Below are 16,104 nucleotides of genomic sequence, written 5' to 3'. Positions count from 1 at the left end.
CGTTGCTCGGTCCCTGCTCCTGCCAACCTAGGAGTTCGAAAGCACGTCAAAGTGCAAGTAGATAAATAGGTACCGCTCCGGCGGGAAGGTAAATGGCGTTTCCATGCGCTGCTCTGGTTCACCAGAATACGGCTTAGTCATGCTGGCCACATGACCCAGAAGCTGTACCCCGGCTCCCTTGGCCTGTAAAGCGAGATGAGCGCCGCAACCCCAGAGTCGTCCACAACTGGACCTAATGGTCAGGGGTCCCTTTACCTTTACATGAGAACTGCTGGAGCATTCAGGTAGCTCAGACTGTTTCCGGTCCACCGCTGAAACATGGTTATTTTTCTGGATTTATATCTAAGTCAATTTCCATTTTTTTGCACATGACCTGCCTAGAGAACTGCATTGCAAAATTCAGGGAGATGAGAAGTTTGGAAGATGTTTCAATTCATTTACTGCATTGGAAAATGTGTATTAGGTAGGTTCACCTTTATATATGAACTGAATCCAATTCTACCCCATCCTCATTTACACCCAGGGGGTTTAAGGCACTGCTTGTATGTTTATTCTAAAGATTTGCACCCTGCCTTTCTAGGCAAAAGCCAGCTCAAGGCAACTTAAAGGTAACGGTACCCCTGACCATTAGGTCCAGTCGCGGACGACTCTGGGGTTGTGCACTCATCTGACTCTATAGGCCGAGGGAGCCGGTGTACAGCTTCTGGGTCATGTGACCAGCAGGACTAAGCCACTTCTGGCGAACCAGAGCAGCACACGGAAACGCTGTTTACCTTCCCGCTGGAGCGGTACCTATTTATCTACTTGCACTTTGACATGCTTTCGAACTGCTAGGTTGGCAGGAGCAGGGACCGAGCAACGGGAGCTCACCCCGTCGCGGGGATTTGAACCGCCAACCTTCTGGGCTCTGTGGTTTAGACCACAGCGCCACCCGCGTCCCACCCAAGGCAGTTTAGGTAAAGGTAAAGGTACCCCTGCCCGTACGGGCCAGTCTTGCCAGACTCTAGGGTTGTGCGCTCATCTCACTCTATAGGCCGGGAGCCAGTGCTGTCCGGAGACACTTCCGGGTCACGTGGCCAGTGTGACAAGCTGCATCTGGCGAGCCAGCGCAGCACATGGAACGCCGTTTACCTTCCCGCTGGTAAGCGGTCCCTATTTATCTACTTGCACCCCAGGGTGCTTTCGAACTGCTAGGTTGGCAGGCGCTGGGACCGAACGACGGGAGCGCACCCCGCCGCGTGGATTCGAACCGCCGACCTTTTGGTCGGCAAGTCCTAGGCGCTGAGGCTTTAACCCACAGCGCCACAACGATCTAAATATAATGAAGGTTCATAGGATTTCCAGCTAGTCTTCCATCCAGGCACTCAGCAGGTTGAGATCATCTGAGCTTCACCAAGCTTGCTGCATTGTCCTGGGATAGCTCAGTCAGTAGAGCACGAGACTCTTAATCTCAGGGTCATGAGTTCGAATTCCACATTGGGCAAAAGATTCCTGCCTTGCAGGGAGTTGGACTAGATGACCCTCGGGGTCCCTTCCAGCTCTAAGAATTCTATGATTCTATGTGCCTTCCAGCCAGTCTAAGTCGGATATCTCCTCCTATGACCCATCTTAAAGAAAAGAAGGAGTCAGAAATAGTATTGTAATTTATCTTCCATAGTGGAGCACTCCTAAAAGTCTAGCCACTTTGTGGCTTCAGCATAAAAAAGGTTTTGCTCACCCCGCCAGCACCATCCTAACTTTGCTTAAAATCCAGCCTGATTAAGAGTTCTGGGAAGCTTCCTCTCTGTTCTCTGACGTTGCAGTTGGTCCTAATAAAAATATTGTGGATTGTGCGTCTCTCCCTCCCCCCGCCTTGGCATATAAGAGAGGAGTGGCTGGGAGGAGAGGGGAAAGGAGAAGAAATTATAAAGCATTTCTGATTAAAGGAGACTGTGGGAGCAAATATCAGTAGCAGGAAATATTTTGTCTCCTGATGCTGAGAAGCAGCTTATCGTGGCTGATATCTTCCTGCTGGCAAGGTCTCAGGCTGAGACTGTCGGCCTTGAAACCTCCAAAGCTTTGAAGATTGCCTAGCTACCCAGCATCTATGGGACATTACTGCAGCTCCTGAGAAAGGCCAATATTACAACCGATTGAAATAAACCCCTGCATAAAGATGTGCTTTTCTTAAACTAATGGCTAAATTTGTTCTTAAGCAGGTAACACCGTCCCCACAAAAAAAAACCACACACAATAAAACTGGTAATGTCGCGCATGGATTCCTTTATATTGACACAACTCTCGGGTTTAAAGTTGTGCAAATATGACTCACAGGCTGGATTTAATAGATTTGTCTCTTTGGAAGGAATTGAAGCCCAAAATTTGGACATCAAATATACGATAAGGATATACTTGCGCAGAAAACTGTTGGGTGTGGTTCAAATAAGTACACTGTGCAGGTCGCAGTGACCATCGGTGTTTGCAGAAGCAGGGGGCCAATGTCTAAAACCAATTTCTCTGCAGCACGGGCCAAGTTTTGAATTTTTTACCTGCATATTCTTTTTTTAATCAGTTTAACAGACTAGACCTTGAAAACTTACCATCTACTGTAATTAAGCAATGTCAGTATATTAAGCAACCAGGGTGGGGGGTGGGGACGCAGCCCAGAAAGGCTAATAGGAATTAATCTGAATACTTTGGCTGGTAAAAAATATAACAGTGAGAGTATCATGCTAAGTGATGTTGTATCGTTTTGTGACACGGTTTGGATTCTTGGATTATTGCATGTGGGGTTTGGGTTGGTGTGCTCACTGTCTGTGGTGGACATACAGATAGATTTTTGTTCTTGTATCAAGGGCTTTTGAATCAAGAAGAGATGGAGCAGGCCGAGTTCTTCTCCTTGCAACAACAACAAAACCTAGGAGATTGCTCTAGTTCCTTTGAGAGCTGAGATGTATCGCTTTGGCTTCCAGAACGAGGCTGGTGATCCTGCCAGGAAGCTGGCTTTCTTGCTTTTGTTGCTGTATAGTCGTTTAGTCGCGTCTGACTCTTCGTGATCCCATGGACCAGAGCACGCCAGGCACTCTTGTCTTCCACTGCCTCCCGCAGTTTGGTCAAACTCATGCTGGTAGCTTCGAAAACACTGTCCAACCATCTCGTCCTCTGTCGTCCCCTTCTGAGAGCCAGCGTGGTGTAGTGGTTAAGAGCAGTAGTCTCATAATCTGGGGAACCGGGTTCGCGTCTCCGCTCCTCCACATGCAGCTGCTGGGTGACCTTGGGCCAGTCACACTTCTTTGAAGTCTCTCAGCCCCACTCACCTCACAGAGTGTTTGTTGTGGGGGAGGAAGGGAAAGGATAATGTTAGCCGCTTTGAGACTCCTTAAAGGGAGTGAAAAGCGGGATATCAAATCCAAACTCTTCTTCTTCTTCTCCTTGTGCCCTCAATCTTTCCTAACATCAGGGCTTTTCCAGGGAGTCTTCTCTTCTCATGAGGTGGCCAAAGTCTTGGATCTGTCCTTCCAGTGAGCACTCAGGGCTGATTTCCTTAAGAATGGATAGGTTTGATCTTCTTGCAGTCCATGGGACTCTCAAGAGTCTCCTCCAGCACCATAATTCAAAAGCATCAATTCTTCGGCGATCAGTCTTGTTAATGGTCCAGCTCTCACTTCCATACATCACTTCTGGGAAAACCATAGCTTTAACTAAACGGACCTTTGTTGGCAAGGTGATGTCTCTGCTTTTTAAGATGCTGTCTAGGTTTGTCATTGCCCTTCTCCCAAGAAGCAGGCGTCTTTTAATTTCATGACTGCTGTCACCATCTGCAGTGATCATGGAGCCCAAGAAAGTAAAATCTCTCACTGCCTCCATTTCTTCCCCTTCTATTTGCCAGGAGATGATGGGACCAGTGGCCATGATCTTAGGTTTTTTCTATGTTGAGCTTCAGACCATGTTTTGCGCCCTCCTCTTTCATACTCATTAAAAGGTTCTTTAATTCCTCCTCACTTTCTGCCATCAAGGTGGTTGTTATGTAGTGAAGTTCTCACCCTGGGCCAGCAGGGGGATACTGTAGATAGTTCAGGTCCACATATGCAAATAAGGGATCGAAAGTGACGTTCAGTGATTGGATAGTTACAGAAAATGGTTACTGTTGCATTCTAGTGGAGTTCTATATAAGCAGGCTGGCTGAACCCTTCAGTTCAGTTCTGTTCTGGCCTGTGAATAAACAAGAGCTGTTTGAAGAATCGCTGTGTCGTCTGATATGTTCACCCACAACTTAACAGTTGTGTCATCTGCATATCTGAGGTTGTTGATATTTCTTCTGGCAATGTTAATTCCGCCTTCGGATTCATCCAGCCCAGCCTTGCTTAGGGAGTCAAATAGATGTGAATCATAGAATTGTAGAGCTGGAAGAGGCCATGAACGGGAGTGCCAACTTGGCCCTGCAACGGTGTCTGCCCGGGGCCATGGGTACCATGCAGCATGCATGTTCCTGACACCGAAATTTGTGGGTGCCCGGCCCCTTTGTGGGGAATTTTGTGGGTGCTCGGGCACCCAGGGCCCCAGGGAGTTGGCACCTGTGTCCATGAGAGTCATCTAGTCCAACCCCCTGCAGTACAGGAATCTTTTGCCCAAAGTGGGATTTGAACCCATGACCCCGCGATTAAGAGTCTTGAAAGGGCTACAATTTCGCAGACCGGAAATGGGTGTCTTCTGCAGATGAATCAGTCCCCCAATGCCTGGGAGAACAAAAAATGCATTTGCCTGGCACGGAAAAGCTATCCATATTGGTGCCAGGTGAGCTTCCCTTAGGAGAGCATTCCACTAGCCAGGGTAAAGGTAAAGGGACCCTTGACCGTTAGGTCCAGTCGTGACCGACTCTGGGGTTGCGGCGCTCATCTCGCTTTACTGGCCGAGGGAGCCGGCGTACAGCTTCTGGGTCATGTGGCCAGCATGACTAAGCCGCTTCTGGCGAACCAGAGCAGCGCACGGAAACACCGTTTACCTTCCCGCCGGAGCGGTACCTATTTATCTACTTGCACTTTGATGTGCTTTTGAACTGCTAGGTTGGCAGGAGCTGGGACCAAACAATGGGAGCTCACCCCGTCGCGGGGATTCAAACCACCAACCTTCTGATCGGCAAGTCCTAGGCTCTGTGGTTTAACCCACAGCGCCACCCGCGTCCCTACAAGCCAGGGTAGGGGTGCACGTGAAGTTTTGAAATCTGCCAAAACCTACACTTCCGACATGGGTTGCCATATGTCCAGATTTTCCTGGACATTTCAGCGATTTCTGCACGGACACTGTTAATAATAATAATAATAATAATAATAATAATAATAAATTTTATTTATACCCCGCCCTCCCCAGCCAAGGCCGGGTTCAGGGCGGCTAACAACCAATAATAAAAATGAGTTAAATGAATACAACTTAAAAACAAGATTAAAATACAACATTAAAAAAATTAAAATGCAGCCTTATCACAGGAGGAGAAAGGAAAAAGAAAGATGAGGAGGGAATCAAATTGACTCCAAGCCAAAGGCCAGGTGGAACAACTCTGTCTTACAGGCCCTGCGGAAAGAAATCAGATCCCGCAGGGCCCTGGTCTCATGAGATAGAGCGTTCCACCATGCCGGAGCCAGTGTTGAAAAGGCCCTGGCTCTGGTTGAGGCTAATCTACCTTCCTTCGGGCCCGGGACCTCCAGAGTGTTGCTATTTATGGACCATAAGGTCCTCCGCGGGGCATACCAGGAGAGGCGGTCCTGTAGGTACAAGGGTCCTAGGCCGTGAAGGGCTTTAAAGGTCAAAACCAGCACCTTAAATCTGACCTTGTACTCCACTGGGAGCCAGTGCAGCTGGAAAAGCACTGGGTGAATATGCTCCCATGGCAGAGACCCCGTGAAGGCCAAATCCTGGTTATGTCTGGGAAATTCCGGACATGTTAAGTTGTGGGCGAACATATCAGACGACACAGCAATTCTTCCAAAGCAGCTCTTTATTTGTAAGCTGGAATAGAACTGAACTGAGGAGCTCAGTCAGCCTGCTTATATAGAGCTCCACTAGAATGCAACAGTAACCATTTTCTGTAACTAGTCAATCACTGAACGTCACTTTCGATCCTTCATTTGCATAACTATCTACAGTATCCCCCTGCTGGCCCAGGGTGAGAACTTCAGTACATAACAGGACATATGGCAGCCCTAATAGGGCTACCTCTGAAAAGGCCCGTTCTCTGCAAATCCACCCTCTGGACTTCTCTAGGAGCAGGTGCATGGAAGAAGGCCTCCAATGATGATCTCAGGGTGCAGGCAGTCTCACTGTCTGGTTGCAGGATTGTGCCACTGCAGTGCCTGTTTCTATATGCTTGTGCTGTGCTTTTTTTCTGGGGGGGGACACACAGGGGTACGCATACCCCTAAAGATTTGGGGAATCTTTGTACTTTTGTCCATTTACAGTGGTACCTCCGGTTAAGGATGGGATCTGTTCCGGAGCGCCGGTCGGATCCCGAGGTTTTCGCAACCTGTTCTGCGCATGCGCGCAGTGCACTAGAACACTTCTGCGCATGCGTGTGGCGAAACCCTGAAAAATACTTCTGGGTTTGCCGCATGTGTATCCTGAAGGATACATAACCAGAGGTGTGCATAAGTAGAGGTACCACTGTACTATATTTATTTTTCCGGATTTGAACTATAAAATTGTGATTTTCTTGAGTCAAAACGACAGTACCCCTAAACATATTTTTTTTTAGAAAAAAAGCACTGGGTTTGTGTGTTATAAAGTTATAAAGACTCCCTGTGTATAGCAAAGTAGCAGAACAGGAAGAGAGAGAAACAAAGCCTCTATTTTGGATGTGCAAGTTATTACATCCTGGTTTTTTTTGCTTTTTGTATGGGAAACATTAAAAAAATGGCATCTCCCCACATGAATGATATGACCTTATTCTGCGTATTATGTCATACACTGCAACATTTCTCTGTTGGAAATAGGGACATCCCATTCCATAAAGATAATTTTACTGTTTAAACCCCACACCTCTTACTGGGTTGCCCCAGCCACTCTGGGCAGCTTCCGACATACATAAAAATATTATATATCTTTATGGACTGGCCTCGGTCCAGTATATCTGAAGGAGCGTCTCCACCCCCATTGTTCTGCACTGACACTGAGGTCCAGCACCGAGGGCCTTCTGGCGGTTCCCTCACTGCGAGAAGCCAAGTTACAGAGAACCAGGCAGGGGGCCTTCTTGGTAGTGGCACCCGCCCTGTGGAACACCCTCCCACCAGATGTCAAAGAGAAGAACAGCTACCGGACTTTTAGAAAACATCTGAAGGCAGCCCTGTTTAGGGAAGCTTTCCATGTTTGGTGCATTACTGTATTTTATTTTTTTGTTGGAAGCTGCCCAGAGTGGCTGGAGAAGCCCAGCCAGATGGGCGGGGTATAAATAATAAATTATTGTTGTTCTTGTTATTATTATTATTATTATTATTAAAACATTAAACATTAAAGAAACGTTCCCCTATACAGGATTGCCTTCAGATGGCTCGGGGGTCGGATAACGCCATACCCTCCAACATTTATCCAATGAAAATAGGGACATCCTAAGGAAAAGGGGGACATTTCAGGATCAAATCAGAAGCTGGGACGGCTTTCCTCAGGGAAAATAGAGAAACTTGGAGGGACTGCTATATAGATCTGAGCTAGACTGACTCTCACTCTCTTTCTCTTTCTTTCTCTCTCTCCAGACAGTGCTCCTGCAGTCTCAGAGCTTCAGACTGCACAACATATTCTGTGTTTGCTCTTTGGTTTATTAACGCTAATTGAGGCTTCACAAATTTGCATGCTGAAATTATCTTGGCTTCGCTAGGTATTTGTTGAATGGATTTCAATGCAACAATCAGAGGTTTCCTTGAAGAGATGTTGTTACAAGGCTCTAGCACCTATGATTGCTATGATTAAAGGAGAGTTAAGGAGAAAAAGAGCTCTTTCCCCCTTCAGTGCTGTTGCAGTTTGTTTACTTTCTCAAGGCTTTCTGCAGCTGCTTTCTGAGCAGCTATATCTGAAGATGTACAGTGGTAAAAGTAAGCAACTATCTTCATGTATGGAGCGCCTGCACAAGCTGTTGCTGAAATATTGCCACTATAAAAGCTTTTAAATAAATAAATAGTTTCTGTAAAGGGAAATGATGCTGGATCTCAGGCCTACATAAGACCCAGCATCATTTCCCATTTCGGAAGCTAAATATTGCCCCATTGTAGCATTTCAAATAAATAACCATTTATCATTGATAGTTTGGGCATAACAGAAGGAGAACCCAGCGGGATCAAAGCTAGTGGCCCATCTAGTCCAGCACCCCTTCCTTATAGTGGATAGCCAGGTGCATGTGGAAGTCTGAAAGGGGTGTTTTATTTGATTCCTTTAGACTTTTGAAGCCTTCACTTATTGAGTGGGGGGCAGAATCTGCATACAGTGGTACCTTGGGTTACAGACGCTTCAGGTTACAGACTCCACTAACCCAGAAATATTACCTCGGGTTAAGAACTTTACCTCAGGATGAGAACAGAAATCGCGCGGCGGCAGCAGCGGGAGGCCCCATTAGCTAAAGTGGTACCTCAGGTTAAGAACAGTTTCAGGTTAAGAACAGACCTCCGGAAGGAATTAACTTCTTAACCCGCAGTACCATTGTAGTTTTAAAGTCTTTGATCCAGGGCTGGCCCACTCAGGTGGCAAGGGGAGGAACCTGCCTCAGGCGGCAGGATCCACAGGGGCAGAAGATGCAGCCTCCAAGCAGGGCCGGATTTAGGTTTGATGAGGCCCTAAGCTACTGAAGGCAATGGGGTTCAGCTGTCCTTTGTCAACAACAAATTGCCGCTGTTTTTTGTGTTGAATATATGCTATATGGTAATTTATGGACCTAACAGGTATCTAAAGCCATTTGCACATAATAAATAGGAGCCTACATAACACAAAACTCCGTTGCTGTATGTAGGTTTTATTTTAGTTGTTTTTTTATCTTATATTTTGGAAATGTACATCCAGTTTTTTCCCTTTAAAATTTTTTGGGGGCCCCCAAGAGAGTGGGGGCCCAAGCTATAGCTTTTTGTATTGAACTTTATTACGGCCATTGGCCCATCACACGACAGTTTCCCATACCAACATAATGTACTTAAACCTCCAAATTTAAAACCGCCAAAACTTACAAAAAACAGACAAGAACCAAAGCAAAACAAAAACAAAAGACCAACATCATACATTGCAATAAATTTGTAACATAAACATCGCCCTCTACTCATAAATTAGTAGAAGACATCAATGGTGATATCACCTAATTACATCCTAAAACATAGATCATAGTTTAGAGGGATTATCCGAGCCGCACAGGAGTCCGTTTCTCTTCTTTAGGGATAGAACGCTGATCAAGAATCTGGCAACCATGAGTGATCTTAGGGGGTCATCATCATTTAATAGATATCTCAGTTTGGCTTCATTCGTATCACCGGCAATTCCCTTTAGATATTGAGCAAGAAACTTGCTCCTGGCCGATGAGTGAAATGCACAATCAAAAATTATGTGATGCAACGATTCCGGTGCCCCACAATTACAATCACATAAGAGCGATATCTGTCCATTGGAGAATCTATTTCTCAGCATGTTCGATGGGAAGGTGTTGAATCTTGCCTTTACAAAGGCATATCTATGAGCCAAAGAAGTTAAGGAATTCAAATAGTTTGGGAGCCTTAAGAGGGGTAATAAACCAAGGTTTAGAGGTGAGCAGGTACCATTGCCCAAGACCATTTTCTGCTGCAAGTCCATCTCCTCTAGTTTACAGGTTACTGTTCTTTTAGCTGGAACTATATCCTGCTCTAGTAATTTGGATGGGGAGATTCCCATTGCCGTAATTTTCAGTTGTAAATTTTTTACCCATGGGCTCTGGAAATCATCTCTCCACATGCAATGTATCAAGTACAAGTTTGGGAGATTGTGCCATAGAGATAACCAGTGACAAAGTATGTGCTTCCACAGAGCGTTTTCCAGGGATACAATATTAAGTTCCATGCATAGCGCTGCCAAGCTATAGCTTGTTTAGCTTAAATGTAAATCTGGCAATGCCTCTGTTAATGGAGAAATCCAAGGACTCCCTTGGACAAAAACAAAGACACCAATCAGGATAACTTGGAGCAAAACAGCAGCCTGTAGGCTTGGCCTTTATTGGATACAGTCGCGACAGGACGCCCACCCACAACAAGATGAAGCAAAATGGAAGTCCAGAACAAAAGAAGACCCCAACTTTTATTAGTTACTAATTCCCCAAACTACACCCCTAAGACTACATCACAACTACATCACAAAAAGGAGGAGTTGAGGGAGGAGTTGTGGAGGTAACCCGAATATCTTGTCACCTGGCTGGTTCCTCCTCTTCCCCTCCCCATGAGTCATTTCCAGAGGACAAAGGGGAGTTTGCAGTTTTCTGCCCCCAGAGGGAAGATCTGATTATTGTCCTTTGTTCCAGTCCGTGCTGAATCCACTCCCATATGCAAGTTCCTTGTGATCTTGATGGTCTTCTGTCTAGGACCATCAGTGTTGGCATAGCAACTGGGCAGGGCTCCTGTGGATGTGCTGGGATGGTGAAGGGATTATGGCTGGCCTGTATCAAACCTTCCCCATTTTGTAGTCCTTCCTTCATGGAGTAAAATAAAAGTGGAACGGTGCAGATCCGATGTATGGTTGATTTTCTATGAATTTATAACAGAATCGTAGCGTATGTTGTGTGTGTGTGTGTGTGTGTGTGTGTGTGTGTGTGTGTGTGTGTGTGGAGTTTGTACAAACTGAATGATTGGGAGGGGGGAGGGTTTCCTGCGACACCTCCAAGGAATGTATTGCCTGCTGCAGCTGCGACTACAACAGCTATGGCATCTCCTCGGCTGCACTCCCCAATGGTTCCTCTACATCAGTCTCTTGGCAAATAGGAGGCACCGCTAATCTCTTCCCACCCTGGTTCCTGATGTATATCTTTATTCCCTCCTTGTTCCTGACGTAGATCTTCACACACCCCTTCTTCCCTGGTGGCGAGGGACGCCATTTTGCGGTTTGCCTCAGGCGCCAAAATATCTTGGTCCTGCCCTGCTTTCACCAGTCTCCTAATAAGAAACACATTTTCTGTTCCCTTGTGTTTTTGTTTTGTTTTGAAACTGGGCAACATATTGCTACCGATATGAAAAGCCTTAATAGATCTTTTCTCCAGGAATTCCCCTCAACCATCAATTTACCGTTTGTTTGTTTGTTCGTGCATTTCTCCTTCGGCTTGGTTAGTTTAATCTTTTATCTGTGTACCTATTTGACCGTGGCATCCGAATCAGTCGTTGTACTTGATTGGAGAAATAATTGGCAAATTGTTCAGTGGGAGCGGAAACAAAATAAAGATCATTCAAACACAGAGCAGCTCAGCAAAAGCAGCTAGAGGACTAAATTTGGTGGTGGGGTCATTTTTATAACTTCAAACATCCAAGCTGTACTTCAGTTGTTTTTGATTTGTGAAAGCAGAAAGGTACTCACTGAATTTTGTTGTTGTTGTTGTTGTTTAGTCGTTTAGTCGTGTCCTACTCTTCGTGACTCACTGAATAACAGTAGTAAATATATTTATAGTTTACACTACATTCTACAAACGTCTGCTTTTAAGAATTGTGTTTCCTAAGGACAAGCTATTTCTAATGATAATTGGAAATATTCCTCTTCTTCTTTTAAATACACAGACATACACACTCCTTTAATTGTGCTGAGGGCTGCAAATATAAATTAGTTACATGTATCAGGTCAAACCTTTTGGTGGACTGAAAAGGTGTTCAGAATAATTTTTATTATTATTCCATGCAAATATTTAGAATACCTGCAGGTAGCAAGCACCTGGTACCATCATTACATGTCGTTAGGTGGTGGGCGATAATCTTCCTTTTTACCCAGGCCTTCAGTCATTAATCTATGGCCTTTTCAAAATGGGGAAATGTTATTCTGACCCCCCCCCATGGTTGCTTTAATAAATCAGCACTGGTGAAATGTTTGGTAGTTCAGATGATGAACCACCACTCTAAATCTCAGGGGCTCCCAAATAAGTTGACAGGAGCAAGTGAGAATCTGAGTAGTCACATTGCTATCAGCCTTGCAAGATGGCTCAGTACCCAACCTTGTGTTTTCAGGGACTGCTTGTGCCTTTGACAATGGTACATTCTTCGAAATCGGAACAAAATGCTCCGTGCAGGCTCTCTGGCAGATGAGTGCCTAGATTAAGCTAAAACGCTTCTTAGGATAAAATTTATCCTAATGTTTTGCCAAAATCTGCTCACCTGATATTTCCACCTGCAGGTCTGAGTCCAGCCCTCTACTCTAGAGCAGCAGAGATATTTCATTAGAATTCAGAAACTGGTAATCTAAGGATTTGTCTTAAAGTCATTTGACCCAGGCAGGTCCTAAAGACTCGGGGATTGTTGATGGAGCTGGGTATGTTCTGCCAGGGGAAGAGAAGATTTAGAGGTGGTAATATAGCCAGAGGTAATACAATAGGGTCACATTATTTCAAGAAGTAAAAATCAAAATAATGGATTAAAATTTCAAGAATGGAGATTCTGACTAAACGTTAGGAAGAACGTTCTGACAATGAGAGCTGTTCGGCAGTGGAGCAGACTCCCTTGGGAGTTTGTGGAGTCTCCTTCCATGGAGGTTTTTAAACAGAGGTTGGATGTTTACATGTCATGCATGCTTTAGCTGTGATTCCTGCATTGCAGGGGGTTGGACTAGATGACCCCTGGATTTCCTTCCAGCTCTATAAAAATCTGTTATTCTAAATTTATCTTAGATGTTCTGGTGCATAACGTTGTTTCAAGTTGTTCCTCAATATTCTATTCTATCTGTGGACCAAGAATCATAATAGTAAAGGTTGCCGGGTCCTCTTGTACAACAAAGCTCTGGTTCTTCCTCTGGCTTAAGGACTGTGATGACTAATTTTTCTGTAATCAATGTTTTTGAGATTCTGTGCCTGCAAAGCAATTCCTCTGGCAGTGAGGGTCAAAGTTATTATGAGAGCATTGTGAGTGCTTTCATTGGGTCAAAGAGAACAAAGTCTAAATTTAGCCCTGTGTGTTTGTTGTGGGTCAGTTGAATGTGCTGTTTTGGTCTTTCCCCTAGAAATTAATGGAAAATACATGTAGGAAGAAGATAAACAGCCAAAGATATATGCAGGCTTAAAGACATTTTGTGATGTTATATTCCCCAGCAATTAAGTTTTAAAAATAAATCAAGCAAGCAGAGAACAACCCAAGGTTCAGAGCACAAGATGGGCAGTCTGTAACCCTCCAAGTTGTCATTGAACTCAAACTCCCATCATCCCCAGTCAACATGGCTAATGGTCAAGCAAAAACATCTGAAGGGTGACAGGTTCCCCATCCCTGATCTAGATAGTGGTGAATCCATCCAAGGAAAGTGGAATAATCTGTTGTTATCACACATGATCAGGTCATGTGTCTCTGTAGACATCTTGGACACGATTCAGCCAATGAGTTCCATCAGCAGAAGTTCATGCCAGGACTTCTGCTTGCACAATGGAGGTTGCCCTCCTTTCCACCTGTTTTAGCACCAAAGTCATGCAGCAAGAGAGAAGACCAAATACATATAATTCTTAATGTTTCTGTTTTCCAGATTGAATATTTGAGGATGACTGCTTGAAGAGGAGGCACTTGGCTCCAGCATGTCCCTCTGTGCATCATCTCACAAGGAGTTGCCACCAATCCAAGATCTCGTATGTACCAAAGCAGAAGTGAAAAGCTCCCTCTCCGAGTTGGTCTCTCCTGTCCCTTTCAGCTGCAGCCAGTCTGCTTTGAGCGTTGAGCACAGCCCAATTTACATCCCATCCTCTTATATGGAAAACAGGCATGAGTATCCGGCCATGACATTCTACACCCCCGCTATGATGAACTACAGCATTCCAAGCACTTTTGGCGACTCGGAAAGTGCCTCTCTCAGACAGTCAGCCAGCCCGAGCATGTTATGGTCTGGTTCTGACCACATCTCTCCTTTGACTTTACACTGCCAGTCGTCCGTTTTATTTGCAGAGCAACCAAAAAGCCCGTGGTGCGAAGCAAGACCCGGGGATCATGCCCTTCCTATGCACAGGTAACAAATGCTTATCTATCTGTCTTTCATCAGATCCAACACTGTTGTTTCTCCAAAGCATAGGCTTTGGGGGGGAGATTGCTGTAGTGTGAACAACTTTGGAACTCCCTGCTGATTGACACCAGACAGGTATTTTTCACAGTACTCTTTTTGGAGCCTGCCAAAAATGTTTTTCTTTAGGCAAGTCTACCCAGATAATTATTCACATTTGAATATTTTACACAGTTGTTTTTAACTGTTTCATTTTCTGATAATTCCATTATTTTCTTCTTTTTGTAAAGCACTGTTTGTTTGCTTTTTCTCTCCCAAAAGCAGTAACAACAAACAAAGGGTATATACATTATATGTGGCTTTCTTGCTATCATGGCAAGTCGGACTCATTGACTTATTGGAGCAGAGATTTTGGCTGAACTCCTTCCTCCCTTCTTTTCTGAGAATCGGTTTTAAAGAGTCATTTCTTGTCTTCAGAATGATCTGCCTTTGCAGACACCCCCTCTTTTGCAGTTGTGCTTCTCCTCCCGTTCGTTTTTTTGTGTGGCAGTGTTTTAATGGTGTGTTCATGCCATTAATTTATTGCCATGGAAACAATGATTGTGGTATTGAGCAATCCTGAATTATAACTTAAATGAAAGTTCAAAGATGGGAAGAGTATGAACTCCACAGAACCAATCCCTCCCCCTTTCCTTGATTAAATGAGCATAGGCCATTTTTATTATTATTTTAATGAAAGGGTTTTGTTTTTAAGTACGATGCACCAAACTTTGCTTGAGTTCGAAGGGAACCTCTTCGAAGCCCAGTTGACACAATTCAGAGCCCCACACGTGCAGTGAAGCACGCGTGGAGCATCTATGCTTGCAGAGCTCCCTCATTCATTTCAGTGGAGGAGATTCTTTCACACAGGCCCATCTCTTTGGATTTGTTGAGCAACGCCAGCTATTGTAGGGTTGCCATATTTCAAAAAGTAAAAACCAGGACACCCCGAAAGTTGTTGAGCTTCTAGCATAACCTCTCAAATTTTATTTTTTCACGAAAACACAAAAAAAACCAACCCCCGTGATTTTTCAGTTGACTTGACTAACATCCAGGACAAAGCGCCGCCTTTCAGAAATTCACCCGAGATGTCAATTCCGCCTTTGAAATCCCAGTAATGCCCGGGAAAAGCAGTACCCTAAGCTATTGAAGAAATGTTAGCAAGCCCCCCGCTCTTCTCCCTTCCCCTCCCCAACACAAAAATCAAACATAAAAGTTTTTCATTGAAAACTGTTAGTCTGGCTCAGCTGAGGTAAAAAAAAAGTCATTATTTTTACACATCCTCAGGTAAGCAGAAAGGGAAGTGATTAGGGCATGGGTAGGCAAATTAAGGCCCAGGGGCCGGATCCGGCCCAATCGCCTTCTAAATCCAGCCCGCGGACGGTCCAGGAATCAGCATGTTTTTTACATGAGTAGAATGTGTGCTTTTATTTAAAATGCATCTCTGGGTTATTTGTGGGGCATAGGAATTCGTTCATCCCCCCCCCAAAATAGTCCGGCCCCCCACAAGGTCTGAGGGACAGTGGACCAGCCCCCTGCTGAAAAAGTTTGCTGACCCCTGGACTAGGGCCTTGGAATAAGGAGCAAACGATGGGAATATATAGGCTATGGACTTCAAAAATATTTTTTGTGTGTGGTAATTTAATATAATTTTTAGGAACAACAACAATTTTATTATTTGTACCCCATCCATCTGACTCTGGGCAGCTTCCAGCATATGCCAAAATGTAACATAACATTAAACGTTAAAAAACTTCCCTATACAGGGGGTCCTTCCTGCATCATTGTAAAAGGAGCCAGATTTATGGAGGCACAAAACAAAAAACTGCCAGAGGTTTTGAGGTAAAATAAAATAAAATCACCCAGAAGTTTTGAGGACTGCCAAGTTACGAGGTAAATATGCACATGCCACTTCACTGTTTCCTAACGGCTCTTCTCCTG

General features: G+C 44.8%; 1 protein-coding gene across 1 annotated transcript in view; it reads left to right on the top strand.

Annotated features, from left to right (window-relative positions):
• Nucleotides 1–16,104, top strand: part of ESR2 (estrogen receptor 2) — a 69,222-nt gene that overhangs the window by 9,851 nt on the left and 43,267 nt on the right. Inside the window, exon 2 of the mRNA XM_053405211.1 lies at nt 13,660–14,133. Within this exon, the coding sequence (XP_053261186.1) occupies nt 13,709–14,133 (425 nt within the window). The 5' untranslated portion in view covers nt 13,660–13,708. The remainder of the gene's footprint in view (nt 1–13,659; nt 14,134–16,104) is intronic.

Source organism: Podarcis raffonei, chromosome 1 (assembly GCF_027172205.1).
Source record: "Podarcis raffonei isolate rPodRaf1 chromosome 1, rPodRaf1.pri, whole genome shotgun sequence".
Classification (NCBI taxonomy): Eukaryota; Metazoa; Chordata; class Lepidosauria; order Squamata; family Lacertidae; genus Podarcis; species Podarcis raffonei.
The sequence above is the reverse complement of the archived record's forward strand: the minus strand, read 5'-3'. Positions and strand labels throughout refer to the sequence as shown.